The sequence below is a fragment of the Ascaphus truei genome, chromosome 1, assembly GCF_040206685.1.
Source record: "Ascaphus truei isolate aAscTru1 chromosome 1, aAscTru1.hap1, whole genome shotgun sequence".
NCBI lineage: Eukaryota > Metazoa > Chordata > Amphibia > Anura > Ascaphidae > Ascaphus > Ascaphus truei.
Window position 1 is genome coordinate 317530510 of NC_134483.1, and position 16865 is coordinate 317547374.

The 16865-nt window shown below is 43.6% G+C and overlaps 1 protein-coding gene across 7 annotated transcripts in view; it reads left to right on the forward strand.

The window, feature by feature from the left end:
* ARHGAP24 (Rho GTPase activating protein 24) overlaps positions 1 to 16865 on the forward strand; it is a 1092414-nt gene that overhangs the window by 1062320 nt on the left and 13229 nt on the right. For all 7 annotated transcript variants that reach the window (XM_075605746.1, XM_075605737.1, XM_075605756.1 and 4 more), the window contains 3 exons: positions 11512 to 11644; positions 12392 to 12465; positions 14532 to 14653. In XM_075605746.1, the coding sequence (XP_075461861.1) occupies positions 11512 to 11644; positions 12392 to 12465; positions 14532 to 14653 (329 nt within the window). The remainder of the gene's footprint in view (positions 1 to 11511; positions 11645 to 12391; positions 12466 to 14531; positions 14654 to 16865) is intronic.

Genomic DNA, 16865 nt, shown 5'->3' on the forward strand with positions numbered 1-16865 from the left:
ATGCGTAAATTAATATCTATGATATGCCAAGTTGAAAAATGTTTAATTGAACGTCTCTCTTTATGTATAACAAGCATATATTCATCAATAAAATTCAAGTTATAAAAAAAAAAAATACATTGGAAAGCTGACACAACACAATCATTCCAAATAGCAACACAAGAAGAAAATAAATAAATATTAATAACTTTATTTCATATATTGCTTTTTTCCCCAAAGGGTGTCAAAGCACTGCACAATTACAGTACAGCACACAGTACAAAGGAATGTTACAGACACAGTCCCTGCCCTGATGAATTTATAATCTATGTTTTTGATGCCTGAGGTACAGGGAGATAAGGTGTTTTACCCAAGGTCACAAGGAGCTGACGCCAGGAATTAAACCAGGTTCCCCTGTATCAAACTCAGTGTCATTATTTACAGCCAGAGTCTTTACTCACTGAGCCACTCCTTCTCCTTTATTAAACGAGGTGAAACACCACCCCCATAGTTTCCATAGCTCCACTCCTGCACACAACAGTTCCTTGATCCGCTCTTACCCCCAATTTCTGCCCTCCATGAATTAAGCCTACCCTTCGTGTGAAAAGTTTAACCCCTCCACTGGTAAAAGTCTTTAGGGAAGTTTGCTTGGGAAAGGCAAACAATTCTTCCATCTCGCATTGAGTTGAGAGAATTGTTTTCAGGGGAAAAGTAGAAAAATATGCATTTGGCAGAAAGGTACTGTGTGATAAATACATTTATGTGTCCCACATACATAGGAAGAGTTGGCCAGTATAGACATAATATAAAAGGATATACAGTACAATAAACATAGGCTTATCCATTGCAATGAAACAAAATGCTACCTGTTAAGTTTGTCCCATTTCTTCAGTCAAGGTAATGTTTATGAATTAAAAAAAAGAACAGGACTTTACTGGTGGTGAATTGCATCTTGCTTTTCAATTGCGCCATCTTGTGGTATTGAACAGAAAGTGCATACCTGTGTGTTTAGTTTTCTAGTATTTTGACATGTTGATTTTTTATACATACAGGCATACCCCGGTTTAAGTACACTCACTTTAAGTACACTCACGAGTAAGTACATCTCGATCAATAGGCAAACGGCAGCTCACGCATGCGCTAGTCAGCACGTCCTGAACAGCAATACCGGCTCCCTACCTGTACCGAAGGTGTGTGCAAGCGGGGAGACTATAGAGCCTGTTACACATGCGTTATTTACATCAGTTATACACGTATATGATGATTGCAGTACAGTACATGCATCGATAAGTGGGAAAAAGGTAGTGCTTCACTTTAAATACATTTTCACTTTACATACATGCTCCAGTCCCATTGCGTACGTTAATGTGGGGTATGCCTGTATAGGACATTTCTGATATTGCCATGAATGTCAATTGCTCAAATTACGTAAAGAATAATAGGCATTGGGCTGTCATACCAATGTCATACCTCTTGTGTGCCATGGCGTGTAATGCACTTATTGCATCCGCAGGCTTTTGTTGTAAAAAAGGCATTTTTTTCAAATTTGCAAAGTGATATTTTTATTTGCTATATGCGATACCGTGGAGGTTTTTTGTCGCCTTTATTACCTACCATAACTTATATAGAGTATGGTAAACCTACCCAGCCTTGAGAATTGCAAAGCCAGTACCACCAGCCTCACACTGATGAGACCCAAAAGGTCGAAACAGCTGTCTGTGAGTGGTCTCACTGACTTTGCATCTTATCCCATGCTGTGCTTAAAAGCTGTGTGAACAGTGAGCATTTGCTTATAAGGGTTCCATGTAAAAATGGATTTCAGGCAAAAGGTGACACTGTGTGCTCATTTGCATGTCATTTTCCAGAATCCTCTGCTGCAGTGGAAGCACTATATGCTAGGTGATAATGGTGAAAGGCAGGGTTACAGACCTGTCTAAGACATGTGAATGTGCTCACAAGTAATAATATATATATATATATCACACTTTCCCCCGCCCCCTGGGAGATATGACAGCTACTGTGTATGTGAAGCGTTACCTACGGCTCACAGGAGGCCTGAACCTCAGCTGCTGGGAGCCTGGGGTGTGCCTGATCTGTCGGGTGACCGCGCCTCCACCAGTACGGGATCCTACGATGTGCGATAACCCCATTACAGGACCCCATGCAATAATACACATGATGGTAAGAGTAACAGTTTTACTGAATGCATAAGAATAACAATGATAACCAGTCCACACCACTAGGCCACGCACTACCGTACCCTTACACCATCCTCCAACACTATATCCACCCTGGACGGGATATCCCCCCAAAGTATTGCCCACTAGAACTGAAGGTGTTGCAGTTGGTGCACTTGGAGTACCTGCCCAGGTGCTCCTACACCCAGGTATGGCCAGAAGATGATACGGATCCACTGATCCAGCGATGCTGTGTAGCCTCCACCTCTAAGTAGGGTAGTATCCCGCGTGGATGGTCCCACCATGAAGAAAGTCTCTGATAGATATAGTGGTCTGGTCCAGACCACTGGATCGCCTGTTCGCCGCCTGGCAGGCTATTGGGATGTCTGATTTGTGCTGCGAGTTTTAAGGTTAGTCAGTATTACATTAGATACTGTAGGTTAACACCATTAGCAGGGGAAGAGGTGGCAAGGAGGTGTGGATGAGAGCAGGTATGTACATGGCTGGGTCCAGGATTAGGAGAGATATCCCCAGCAGCAGGAAGGAGTAGATAAAGGGTGTGAATAGAGGATTTATGGGGGTGCTTTTTTTTGAGCTGTAAAGAAGTTGTTGGGAAAGTGGTGTATAAATAATGGTGCCGTGTATGGGCACAGATATAGGTGAAGGGGAGGAGAGATTAAGAAATGTAGATAGGAGGGGTGTATGTATGTACATTATGTATGTATGTATGTCTTTATTTATATAGCGCCATTAATGTACATAGCGCTTCACAGTAGTAATGTGACAATCATATAAATAACAAATAATACAATAATCATGGGAATAAGTTCTTCAGACATAAACGTAACATTTAGGAAGAAGAGTCCCTGTTCCAAAGAGTTTACAATCTAATTGGTAGGTAGGAAGAGCGTACAGAGACAGTAGGAATGCATTCTAGTAAGTGCATCTGCAGGGGGCCAAGCTTTATGTATCATGTGTATAGTATTAGCCCCAGTGCTACTCATATGCTTCTTTAAGCAACTGTGTCTTAAGGTGGGACTTAAGGTGGATAGAGAGGGTACTAGTCGAGTATTGAGGGGAAGGGCATTCCAGAGGTGTGGGGCAGTCAGTGAGAAAGGTTTACGGCGGGAGAGGGCTTTAGATACAAAGGGGTTAGAGAGAAGACATCCTTGAGCAGAATGCAAGAGTCGGGATGGTGCATAGCGAGAAATTAGGGCAGAGATGTAAGAAGGGGCAGAAGAGTGTAAAGCTTTAAAAGTGAGGAGAATTGAGTGCGAGCTGCGGGATTTTATAGGAAGCCAGGAGAGGGATTTCAGCAGGGGAGATGCTGAGACAGATTTAGGAAAGAGTACAGTGATTCTGGCAGAAGCGAAAAAATCTGTCCTGCGCTCCGGCAGTTAGTTATAGCACCCTGGGGTGTCAGTGAGTGTCACATAGAGTGGAGCTGGAGAGTATGCACGGACCAGATATAGGTCAAAGCCGGGGAGGAAAAACCATACCTATGTATGCTCACAGACCTGGTCCTGCTCTCCTCTGAGCTCCGATTTCTGGGCGGGCAGCCTTCTGAAGAAACAGCATGGGAAGGAGAGGATCCAGCGCTACAGCCTGTCACAAACTTCAGGGCACTTCAGGGTTAGAACAAAAACTTTATTGGAACCTCACGAACACACAGCTACACCACAATCTCCCCCTCAACGCGTTTCACGCTAGAATCAGCGCTTCGTCTTGGAGTCAAGACGAAGCGCTGATTCTAGCGTGAAACGCGTTGAGGGGAGATTGTGGTATAGCTGTGTGTTTGTGAGGTTCCAATAAAGTTTTTGTTCTAACCCTGAAGTGCCCTGAAGTTTGTGACAGGCTGTAGCGCTGGATCCTCTCCTTCCCATTCTGGCAGCAGCGTTTAGGATAGATTATCAGTGCGCAAACTGGAGCGCCCCCCAGGGGGGGAGAATTTGTAGGGGGGTGTGGCAGTTACAGAGGCCCCGCGCTCTTCCTCACGGCATTTAAATTCAATGCCAGGGGAGGTGTGAGGCCTCTATAACTCACTTACCTGTTGCCAGGCGGGTAGGGGAGACAGGTGAGAGGCAGGAAGGCCAGACAGCATGAGGTTACAGTAATCGAGACGGGAGAGAATGAGGGCCTGAGTCAGCGTTTTAGCAGTCGAGCAACAGAGGAAAGGGCGTATCTTTGTAATATTGTGGAGGAAAAAGTGACAGATTTTAGATATACGTTTTGAATGTGAGAGGAGAATGTGAGAGAGGAGTTGAGTGTGACCCCTAGGAAGCATGCTTGGCTACTGGGTATGTATGTATGTATGTATGTCTTTATTTGTATAGCGCCATAAAATGTACATAGCGCTTCACAGTAGTAATACATGTCATATAAATAGCAAATATAAATAACACATCATGGGAATAAGTGCTTCAGACATACTGTAAAAGTAACATTAAGGAAGGAGTCCCTGCTCCGAGGAGCTTACAATCTAATTGGTAGGTAGGGAGAACGTACAGAGACAGTAGGAGGGAATACTAGTAAGTGCGTCTGCAGGAGGCCAAGCTTTGTGTCATGTGTCCATGATTATCCAGTGCTACTCATATGCTTCTTTAAGCAGATGTGTCTTAAGGTGGGTCTTAAAGGTGGATAGCGAGGGGGCTAGTCGGGTATTGAGGGGAAGAGCATTCCAGAGGTGTGGGGCAGAAAGTGAGAAAGGTTTAAGGCGGGAGAGAGCTTTAGATACAAAGGGGGTAGAAAGAAGACATCCTTGAGAAGAACGCAAGAGTCGTGATGGTGCATAGCGAGAAATTAGGGCTGAGATGTAATGAGGGGCAGAAGAATGTAAAGCTTTAAAAGTGAGCAGTAGAATTGAGTGTGAGATACTCGATTTAATCGGAAGCCAGGAGAGTGATTTCAGCAGGGGAGACGCTGAGACAGATTTAGGAAAGAGTAGAGTGATTCTGGCAGCAGTGTTTAGGATAGATTGTAGGGGAGACAGGTGAGAGGTAGGAAGGCCGGACAGCAGGAGGTTGCAGTAATCGAGACGTGAGAGAATGAGGGCCTGAGTCAGAGTTTTAGCAGTTGAGTAACAGAGGAAAGGGCGTATCTTTGTGATATTGCGGAGGAAAAAGCGACAAGTTTTAGAAACGTTTTGAATATGAGAGGAGAATGAGAGAGAGGAATCAAGTGTGACCCCTAGGCAGCGTGCTTGGGCTACTGGGTGAATGATCGTATTTCCAATAGCAATGTGGAAGGATGTAGTAGGGCCAGGTTTGGGAGGTAGTATAAGGAGCTCTGTTTTTGCCATGTTAAGTTTCAGTCGGCGGATGGCCATCCAGGATGATATTCCAGAGAGGCATTCAGAAACTTTGGTCTGTATAGCAGGTGTAAGGTCAGGGGTTGAAAGGTAAATTTGTGTGTCGTCAGCATAGAGGTGATATTTAAACCCAAAAGATGTGATTAGGTCACCTAGAGAGAGTGTGTAGAGAGAAAAGAGAAGGGGTCCCAGGACAGAGCCCTGGGGTACCCCCACAGAGAGATCAATAGAGGAGGAGGAGGTGTTAGCAAAAGAGACACTGAAGGTACGATGGGAGAGGTAAGAGGAGATCCAGGATAAAGCTTTGTTCCGAATACCAAGAGTATGGAGAATGTGAAGGAGAAGAGGGTGGTCCACGGTGTCGAATGCTGCAGAGAGGTCGAGTAATATGAGCAGAGTGTAATGACCTCTGTCTTTGGCAGCGTGGAGGTCGTCAGTTATTTTAGTGAGGGCTGTTTCAGTAGAGTGAGCAGTGCGGAAGCCAGATTGTAGAGGGTCTAGTACAGAATAGGTGTTGAGAAAGTGTAGCAATCGAGAGAATACAAGACGTTCAAGGAGTTTGGAGGCAAAAGGCAGGAGGGAGACAGGTCGATAGTTAGAAGGACAGGTAGGGTCAAGCTTGCTGTTTTTGAGTAATGGTATAACGGTTGCATGCTTGAAGGATGAAGGAAAGGTACCAGAGTAGAGGGAAGAGTTAAAAATCTGTGTGAGCATAGGGATTATAGAAGGAGCAAGAGGTTTTAGGAGATGGGAGGGAATGGGGTCAAGTGGGCAAGTGGTAGAGGGCGAAGAGGAGATCAGCAGTGATACATCCTCCTCCGAGATAGCAGAAAAAGAGTCAAGAAAGACAGGAGGAGAGTTGGGAAGCATTGTGGGATGGGAGGAGGCAACAGATGGGATGTTCTGCCGTATGGACTCCACCTTTTTCTTAAAAAAGTCAGCAAAGTCCTGAGGTGAGATGGATGAAGAAGAGGAGGCAGCTGAGGGTGGTCTGAGTAGAGAGTCAAAGACAGAAAAGAGACGGCGTGGGTTAGACTTGTGTGTGTTGATTAGTGATGAAAAGTAGGTTTGTTTAGCCTGAAAGAGGGCAGAGTTGAAACAGGATAGCATAAATTTGTAGTGAATGAAGTCTGCGAGCGTATGAGATTTCCTCCAGAGGCGTTCAGAGGAACGAGTGGAGGAACGCAGCATGCATGTGTGGGAGTTTAGCCAGGGTCTGGGGTTAGAAGGGCGAGGACGGCAGAGAGAAAGTGGGGCATGAAGATCAAGAGAGGAAGATAAGGCAGAGTTGTAGTTCCTGACCAGGTTGTCAGGGTCTGAAGTGGAACTGAGAGAGGAGAGGGAGGAGCGTAAAGTGGAATCAAGAGCTGGTAGGTTAATAGAGTGCAGGTTTCTGCAAAAACGAGGGCGAGATGGAGATGGAGATGGAGAGAAGCGAGAGAGAGAAAATGAGATGAGGTGATGGTCAGAGAGAGGAAAAGGGGAAATGGAGAAGTCGGAGAGAGAGAAGTTTTTAGTGAAAACCAGGTCTAAGTAGTGGCCATCCTTGTGGGTGCTGGCTGCAGTCCACTGTTGAAGGCCAAAAGAAGAGGTTAGAGAAAGAAAGCGGGAAGCCCAAGGGAGAGAGGGGTCATCAATGTGGCAATTGAAGTCCCCAAGGAGAAGAACAGGGGAGTCTGAGGAGAGAAAGAAAGAGAGCCAGGATTCAAAGTGAGAGAGAAAGGCAGAAGGGGGATGAGTAGAGGAAGGTGGGCGATAGATGACCGCCACATGGACCGGGAGAGGAGAGAAGATCTGGACTGTGTGAGCCTCGAAGGAGGGAAAAGCAAGAGAGGGGGGAATAGAAACTGTTCTGTAACGGCAGAGAGAGGAGAGCAGGAGCCCCACGCCTCCACCCCTGCCATCAGGGCGTGGAGTGTGGGAGAAGGAAAGGCCACCGTAGGAGAGGGCAGCTTCCAGAGCAGAGTCAGACTGAGTGAGCCAGGTCTCAGTTATAGCAAAGAGAAGCAGGGAGTGAGAGAGAAAGAAGTCATGCACAGAGAGGAACTTGTTAGAGAGGGAGCGAGCATTCCAAAGTGCACAGGAGAAAGGGAGAGAGGAGGGAGGGTGGCAGGGGATGGGTATGAGGTTAGAGGGGTTGACACCAGAAGGAGTAGAAGTTGCATGTGGAAGGCGAGGACGAGAGCAAGTAGAAATAAGGCAGGGACCAGGATGATAGTACTTCCAACATTAATGTGGAAGCAAGTAGTACGGCCAGGTTTGGGAGGACGTACTGTATAAGGAGCTCAATTTTTGCCATGTTAAGTTTAAGTCGGCGAAGAGCCATCCAGGAAATCGCAGAGAGACATTCAGAAACTTTGGTCTGTACAGCAGGTGTAAGGTCAGGGGTTGGAAAGTAAATGTGTGTGTCGTCAGCATAGAGGTGATATTTAAACCCAAGGGATGTGATTAGGTCAACTAGAGAAAGTGTGTACAGAGAAAAGAGAACAGGTCCCAAAATATAGCCCTGGGGTACCCCCACAGAGATATCAATAGAAGAGGAGGAGGTGTTAGCAGAAGATACACTGAAAGTACGATGGGAGAGGTAAGAGGAGATCCAGGATAGAGCTTTGTTACGAATACCAAGAGTATGGAGAATGTGAAGAAGAGGGTGGTCCACGATGTCAAATGCTGCAGAGAGGTCGAGTAATATGAGCAGAGTGTAATGACCTCTGTCTTTGGCAGCATGAAGGTCATTCGTTATTTTAGTGAGGGTTGTTTCATTTGAGTGAGCAGTGCGGAAGCCAGATTATAGAGGGTCTAGGAGAGAATAGTTGATGAGAAAATGGTGCAAGTGAGAGAATACAAAACGTTCAAGGAGTTTAGAGGCAAAAGGCAGGAGGGAGACAGGTCGATAGTTAGAAAGACAGGTTGGGTCAAGCTTGCTGTTTTTGAGTAATGGTATAACTGTTGCATGCTTGAAGGAGGAGGGAAAGGTACCAGATTAGAGGGAGGAGTTAAAAATTTGTGTGAGTGTAGGGATTATAGTAGGAGCAAGAGGTTTTAGGAGATGGGAGGGAATGGGGTCAAGAGGGCAAGTGGTAGAGGGAGAAGAGGAGATCAACAGTGACACATCCTCCTCTGAGACAGCGGAAAAAAAGTCAAGGAAGGCAGGAGGAGAGTTAGGCCGCGCTTATAGTCCTGGCTATGGCTACGCAACGTCATGTCAAAACAAATTTACTTAAGCCGTCACGTACGCCTATAGTAGGCGCGATGGCTTGGTTGTAATCACTGGAAATCAATGAAAATTGATTTTTCGGTGACCGCTGCCTGACATCAGCGGGCATGTGAGCGGTTCAGCCCTCGCCACGCCCCTCAGTCGCTGTCTCTTGCCTCCTACACTATAGGTAAAAAAGGCTGCTACAATGGCGATGGATGACGTCATGACATCGCGTCACCGTTGCCAGGACTATAAGCGCGGCCTTAGGAAGCATTGTAGGATGGGAGGAGGAAACAGAGGGGATGTTCTGATGTATGGATTCCACCTTTTCCTTTAAATAGTCGGCAAAGTCCTGAGGTGAGATGGCGAAGAAGAAGAGGCAGCTGAGAGTGGTCTAGGTAGTGAGTCAAAGACAGAGAAGAGTTGGTGTGAGTTAGACTTGTGTGTGTTGATTAGTGAAGAAAAGTAGGTTTGAGAGTTGAAAAAGGATAGCATAAATTTGTAGTGAAGGAAGTCCGCGAGAGTGTGAGATTTCCTCCAGAGGCGTTCAGAGGATCGAGTGGAGGAACGCAGCATGCGCATGGGGGAATTTAGCCAAGGTCTGGGGTGAGAAGGGCGAGGACAGCAGAAAGAAAGCTGCCATGTAGATCAAGAGAGGAGGATAAGGCAGAGATGTAGTTCATGACCAGGTTGTCAGAGTCTGGGGCAGAACTGAGAGAGGAGAGGGAGGAGCGTAAAGTGTAATCAAAAGCTGGTAGGTTAATAGAACACAGGTTTCTGCAGAAATGAGGGGTAGATGAATGTGGAGAAGGGGAGAAGTGAGAGAGAAAATGAGATGAGGTGATGGTCAGAGAGAGGAAAGGGGTAAATGGACAAATCAGAGAGAGAAGTTTTTAGTGAAAACCAGGTCTAGGTAGTGACCATCCTTGTGGGTGCTTGCTACAGTCCACTGTTGAAGCCCAAAGGAAGAGATTAGAGAGAGAAAGTGGGAAGCCCAAGGGAGAGAGGGGTCATCAATGTGGCAGTTGAAGTGCTCAAGGGGAAGAACAGGAGAGTCTAAGAAGAGAAAGAAAGAGAGCCAGGATTCAAAGTGAGAGAGAAAGGCAGAAGGGGGATGAGTAGAGGTAGGAGGGCGATAGATGACCGCCACATGGACAGGGAGAGGAGAGATGATCTGGACAGTGGGAACCTCAAAGGAGGATGGAATTGGAACGGTACGGTAATGGCAGAGAGAGGAGAGGAGGAGCCCCACGCCTCCACCCCTGCCATCAGGGCGCGGGGTGTGGCAGAAAGAAAAGCCACCATAAGAGAGGGCAGCTTCCAGAGCAGAGTCAGACTGAGTGAGCCAGGTCTCAGTTATAGCAAATACGATCAGAGAGTGAGAGAGAAAGAAATCATGCACAGAGAGGAACTTGTTAGAAAGGGAGCGAGCATTCCAAAGGGCACAGGAGAAAGGGAGAGAGGAGGGAGGGTGGCAGGGGATGGGTATGAGGTTGGAGGGGTTGATACCAGAAGGAGTAGAAGTTGCATTTGGCAGTCGAGGACGAGAGCATGTAAAAATAAGGCAGGGACCAGAATTGGGAAAGATATCCCCAGAAGCAAGGAGTAGAAGCATGGATAGAAAGAGAATGTGTGAGGAGGATTTGTAGGGGTGTTTTTTTAGTGCAGGGTGTATAGCTGTGTAGCGTCAGAGGGCGCAGGTAAGAAAGGAGTTTATGTGAACTGAGAAGTGGCGAAGAAAGGAGAGATGGAGATATATGAATAGAGTTAGAGACATAATGAGGCTGGTAGAAAGAAGTGCATAATTTGAAAAGAAGTGAGGCCATAGCAAATATAAATAGTAAAGGCGGCATCACAGCAATAGTAAAGTGCTGAGATGTGCAGTCTGGGATAGATAATATCCTCCTTTCCAGAGTAGATCAAATTCAGAAATCAGGTGTCCACTTGTTCACTCCTTTTGAACGCCCTTTTAAACTCCACTTTGCTTGCTACTGTACTTACAATTGGCTACTTGAACATGGGCTACTAGAGTGGGAAAGTTGGAGAGAACAGAAATGGTTACAAAGGAGTGAGGAAACATTAAACAGAAAAAGCAATAGGGAGGGCATAATGAGATGCAGGAGGAGAACCTAAACCAGGTATTGGAGGTAGGAAGAGTACAAATTATCAGAGCATTTAAAAAGTCAAGTTCTCACAAGGAGACATCAAATTAGCATTCATTGAACTGTTAGTAAAGAAAATGCTACATTTTTCAAATTGGAAAGTATTATACAGCATAGGCTGTGAAAACGTGGAGTTTAAATTTCCATGCAAAATAGGGTCCGCTGCCCTTTGTGCTGCGCCATTGATGACTAGAGAGTCATTTTAAGCATGTGTTGGTACTGTGTCAGTGTAAGTTTCATCTAAATTAATCTGTTTTATGCTTGTTTTGTAAATTGTATCAGTTTTGGAGATTATGTGTAGGAGGAGCAAGACATTAGATAATATGTGATGATTAGGAGAAATCAAATTTTGCTTATTTTTCTTTATGGAAGTTCTTCCCTTTCCTTCAAAGAAAACTGCTTCATGTATTGTCAGTGTTGATCTACTTTAAGATTAAAGACACTTGACAAATACGTTTTTCACATCTGGCGTGGATGCAAATGGGGACACAAGCTATTTTTCCCCTATGCGTCTACACACCTTGTAGGCGCTTTATATACCCTTTAACACTGAACAATTGTACTAAAAAGATGTGGTCAACTGTCAAAGTTATGGAGATATGAAGAATATTTCATGATTGACAACTTAATGTTAGAGACTAGCCATAAAATAATTAACTGCATTATATTTCTTTTGTTACCCTGCAGTAATACAGATGTCCACACAGTTGCATCACTTCTGAAGTTGTACCTAAGGGAGCTACCTGAACCCGTTATCTCATATTCAAAGTATGAGGATTTTCTGTCCTGTGCAAAACAGCTCAGCAAAGATGAAGAATCTGTAAGTGTTAACCAAATACTTTGAGATCTAAAACAGCATTTTCCTACAATGGGATTGGGGTGTGGACGCCATAACCAAGGATGTTACCTCACAGCATCCTACCTGCCCTCGCATTATGTAACGATGTCATGTGATGACGCGTCGTCACGTGACCTCACATGGTAGCAGGAGATGCCGGCACTTGCAGAGGACCAGCTTTCTCCCCGGCCCAACTCTGGTAATCACAATTTAAATGTTGTGGTGGTTAATTTAACCACCACAACATTTAAACTGATTACGGAAGTTGGGCCGGGGAGGGGTGCGGGGTTTTTGTAAGCGTGGGGCCAGATGCAGTCGCACCGTCATCAAGCCGGCCCTTTAATGGCTAGAGATTATGGTTCTCTTTTACTGTCACTGTCCCCGGAACTGATATTAATGGGTTTCAGTTCCTGGGAGCTTCAATCCTATGTTACAGAAAAATGTGCCTGCTTGGATTGCCTCTTTAAGACTCTTTGCAGGCCACATTTGAAGAAGAAGAAACTATTCTATGGTCACCTTCAACAGTTTGAATTGTTATTAAACGTATGTCCTTCCTGGATTTTTTTCCCCTTAATCTCTTGCAATTTGCCAGATTATGCCAGAATAACAATAAAGTAGCAGATGCAACTAAAACTCAACAGCTCTTTTTTTAATCTTCTTAGTCAGCTGCTTCCATTCAGATCATTTTGTTTTTCATGATGAGTCGATTACATTTGTTTTGATTTACAGGGTTTGGTGGAACTGGTGAAGCAAGTGAAAAGCCTCCCACCCGTAAATTATAATCTACTGAAGTACATCTGTAGGTAAGAGACTTGTATTTACTTTATGGTAGCATTGCCATGTTGCATAGAATAATACACACTGCTCCAAACAGCGCACAAGCTTGATACCTGCAGCAAATATTATTATTCATGTCATTATTGTTCTATTTTTAAACATTCTTTTCATACCCAGTTGTATATGTACAGTATAGTGCCAATTCCAGTGTTCAAAATATAGCGGTGTTTGATGTCTCTGGGTAATTAGAAACCAGATGGTAATCCTAGCAGTTTGTAGTAAAATATGACAGGTTCAATCAACCTACATACAATTTCATGTTTTAGCACAAGAAGAAAAAAACTGACTTCCCCAATGATATATTGAGGCAGCAAGGGGTTTCTTCTGGAATCTCCCACTTCTGTGGCCAGTGCTTTACACAATACCCTTCTGCTATTCTTAGTGGGCAAAATAGCTTTTAGAAATACCCAATGATTTAGCGAACACACCTAAATTAATGCTTTCATGCTGAATTATTGTGTACATTAATGATATACATATAGCATGTTCGTTGGTTACCCCCACGTGGGGTCCTGATTGAGTATGTCTACTAATAAGATATATTGATGACGTGACTTAGGTTTCGTTACAGAACAATCCTCATTGAGCTTTTAGAATGAGATGGTAGAAGAGATATCAACTTCACAATTAGAAACAGTGCTACAAACAATTTAGGCAAAACTGCACACACAAAGGAATAGGGCTAATTTAATATAATTGAGCCACAGTAGTTTTAATGTGGCATTATCAGGTGTGATTAAACAGCACAAACTTTGAAATGCTATGTCATAGATCCTGTATTCATTTATTACCATTTATACACTCATTTTAGACCACATTAAATAGTGTACAACAACCAAAGGGTTAATAAAGTGTAAATTTGCAGGTGCCTTTCCTATAAAGAAATTTCTCAGCAAAAGAAAATGTGCTAGCCACACATCAGTGTGGTGCAAGCCATAGACTGATGCTGTTTCACAGTGGACATAATCAATAATCAAGAAGTGTCCTAAACTGCAGATCGATCCGTTCTCCTGTAATCGATCGCTTGCTCTGGGTTATTTAATTCAGTTCTTGCACAGCATTTTGGGCAATGTAGTCCTGGAATATAATTGACTGGACAGTTACTAGATACAATTGGCGCACTGCTAGAGAGAGGGCGGGGCTCAAGAGCCAGAGCCTATCAGAAGGAGAAGGGGCCGTCACTTTGGAAATGCTTCCTACATTAGAAACATTAAAAATGTCTTTAAAAAAAATGTTTAATGCTACAAGTAGTTTCTAATAGTACAGAACTGATTTATTTAAAAAAAAAAAAACACATGTAGGATACTGCTTGAACGTTTGCTTTAAGGTACCGCTGAGACTTTGCGGTGATAAGTGGGTAAGGGGCTTCCCACACATCTCTTACAGGGTTAGTCATTAAACTGCAGTAGGGCCAAACTGGGCACTATTGTACAGAAACTGCCTTGTTTGGCACTATCACTGTTTAATAAATAACTCATATTGTTTGAGTTTATAGATGGGGATCCCCCCAATTAACTATTACGTTATATGTCACAAGTTATCATTGAAATCTCTGAACGTACATATGTTATGTTTTATAATACTATGTTGGATTAAAAACACAGCCACCGGCAAAAAAAGTCAAATCTACATATACTGTACAAGTGTGAAAAGCAGTGGGTAGTGGAGTAAAGATAATCAATGTGTACATTTAGTAGGCTGAGCCTTGGCATGGGTTCCTTTAACCCCTCAATTTCTGTGAAGTCACCGTGCTTTGATTAGGACCTTGCACTGGCAAAGTATCTCTGTTTCCTCTCGCTTCTTCTGAATGGGGTGGGGTGAGAATAGGAGAAACACTGTTCACCTGCATTATCTTTTTTCAGAGTCCCAGCTTAAAACTTCCTGTTTCTAAGAAACCAAAAAAGTAATTATTTTAGAGATGATGCAGTTTGTCAGAGAAGGCACATTGCATAGAAGTTTGCGATCTAAGTAAGACTGCCCTTCTAAATCAGGACGTCAGAGTAACTCTTTATTCTTGTTACATGTATCACAGGTTCCTGGATGAAGTCCAGTCTTATTCTGGTGTAAATAAAATGAGCGTGCAGAACCTGGCCACCGTGTTTGGTCCAAACATTCTACGTCCAAAGGTTGAGGATCCCATGACTATAATGGAGGGTAAGATAATAAATTATTTACATTTCCACATTTAAATGAGCAGAGTATTTGGGTTTTGTTACTGCGCCTCCTCTCGATTAAAAAAAAATATATATTTTATTGGTGTAGCCTTTTAATCTGTTAAAGGCCAAAAAATTCTACCCACTGCAAAGCAAAGTGTTGCTAGTCTACCTGGCACTAAATGTTTTAATACAGCTGCAACTGATGCCGTGACCCGCTGGCCCATCGGATTAACACAGCGGGGGTCCCTGCGTTTGGATGGGACTCGCGCTGTGTGAATCCTACCAGATTCCGTCTTTCTGTAAGGGACACGCAGTAAGAATAGACTGAATCAGTCACTGTACCTGCGCGCCTCAAACAGGCGATCGCGGGGCTTTTATTTTAATAACATATTATTGTAGCAGGGGGTCTCCGGAGCTGAAGCGCATTGATTTCAGGTCCGAGGACCCCTTGCTTCTCGAGTTACAGGCCCCATTATTGGGTGCCGGTATCCCAGCGGCCATGTTTAAATTCTCCCGCGTCCCGGCCCACGTGACCGGGAGATTTAAACAAACCAGAGGGATACCAGCACCCCATAACGGGGCCTGTAACTCGGGAAGCAAGGGGTCCCCGGACCTGAAATCAATGCGCTACAATAATATGTTATTAAAATAAAAGCCCCGCGATCGCCTGTTAGAGGCACGCAGGTAGAGTGACTGATTCAGTTTATTCTTACTGCGCATCTCTCGCAGACAGGTGGAACCTGATAGCATTCACACAGCGTGAGTCCCATTCAAACGCAGGGACACCCACTGTGTTAATCCGATGGGCCATTACAGCCTGCTATGGACCATCTCGCGAGTAACCGCGAGATGGTCATGGATTTTCCTTGGAGAGCGGTCGACAACCGGCAGCTGCATCTGTACGTCAAAATGGTTTCTACAGTGATTCCTTCCTTTAATATTTTTGTATAGTTTTTATTACCACATCAAGGCCGCTGGTCTTTCATTTCAGTAGGAATAAGTACGTCTTTGTTATTTGGGAAAACTAATAGATTAATTATAATTATAGAAATACACTCAATATCATTATTGTATTCTTCATGAGGTGTAACATTAGTCACGGGCAGACAGGGAAGAATGGCAAATATTTACTCATACATACACACAACTAGCATCAGTGCAATTAAATATGTGTGTTTACTTACAAAATGGAGTGGGTTTTGAATTAGCATCCAACATGCTCACAATTGAGCAATCTTAATTACTCCGTCGGTGAATACATCACATGCTTAATATCTCCGTGATTAATTGTGTCTTCAGTGCTCTCTATCATACAAATAACCATATTAAGGAATAAAGCATTAACAAAAAAAGTGAATACTTCCACTTAAAATAACATTACTGCTGCAATAAAACAATCTTTCTCAGTTGTTCCGGACTAAACAATGTCAACTACTAATATTTATGAAACACTGAGAATAAAAGAAAACAACATTTAAGTAAATGTATATTTGTATAGCACCGTCCATGTAAACCGTGCTTTCCATGGACACAACACAATGAAACATTAGGAAAAGAAGTCCCTGTCTGTAAGAGCTTACAATTGAACTGATAAACCTTATTATGTATTGCAGCGTATGGTAAATGGACTACTAAAGCAATGTAAACAATTGCCCTAGATTGATAAATTCCCAAAAGAAGAAACAGAAGATACATCATGTGTGAATATAATACAGTGTGCCTGACAGATATTAGTGGGTGGCAGTTCAATTTGCACAGACCACACAGAATGCAGTGAATCACACTGTGTAAGATATCACAATATCACACTATGCAGCAGCAGAGAAGAACATTGATTGAACACAAAGTAGCTGTCAAAAAAAAATAAAAAATTTACAAATGGCAGCAGTCAACCTGAGCAGAAACAGCAGCACCAGAAGTGCCAAGGAAAGTTATGTTTTATAATAATTAAAAATATCACTTGTGAGCACATTAATATGTATCAGACAGGTCTGCAACCCTGTCTTTCACCATTATCTCTTAGCAAACAATGCTTCCACTGCAGCCAGGGATTCTGGGTAATTACATGCAAATGAGCACTGACAGTGAGTTACTCTTTGCTTCTTATCCATTTTAACATGCAAATGTACCCACAAGTGGTATTTTTACTTTATGTACACTGCACGATGGAGGGTTTTTGTCACTTTTTTACCCACCATACGGTAACTTTT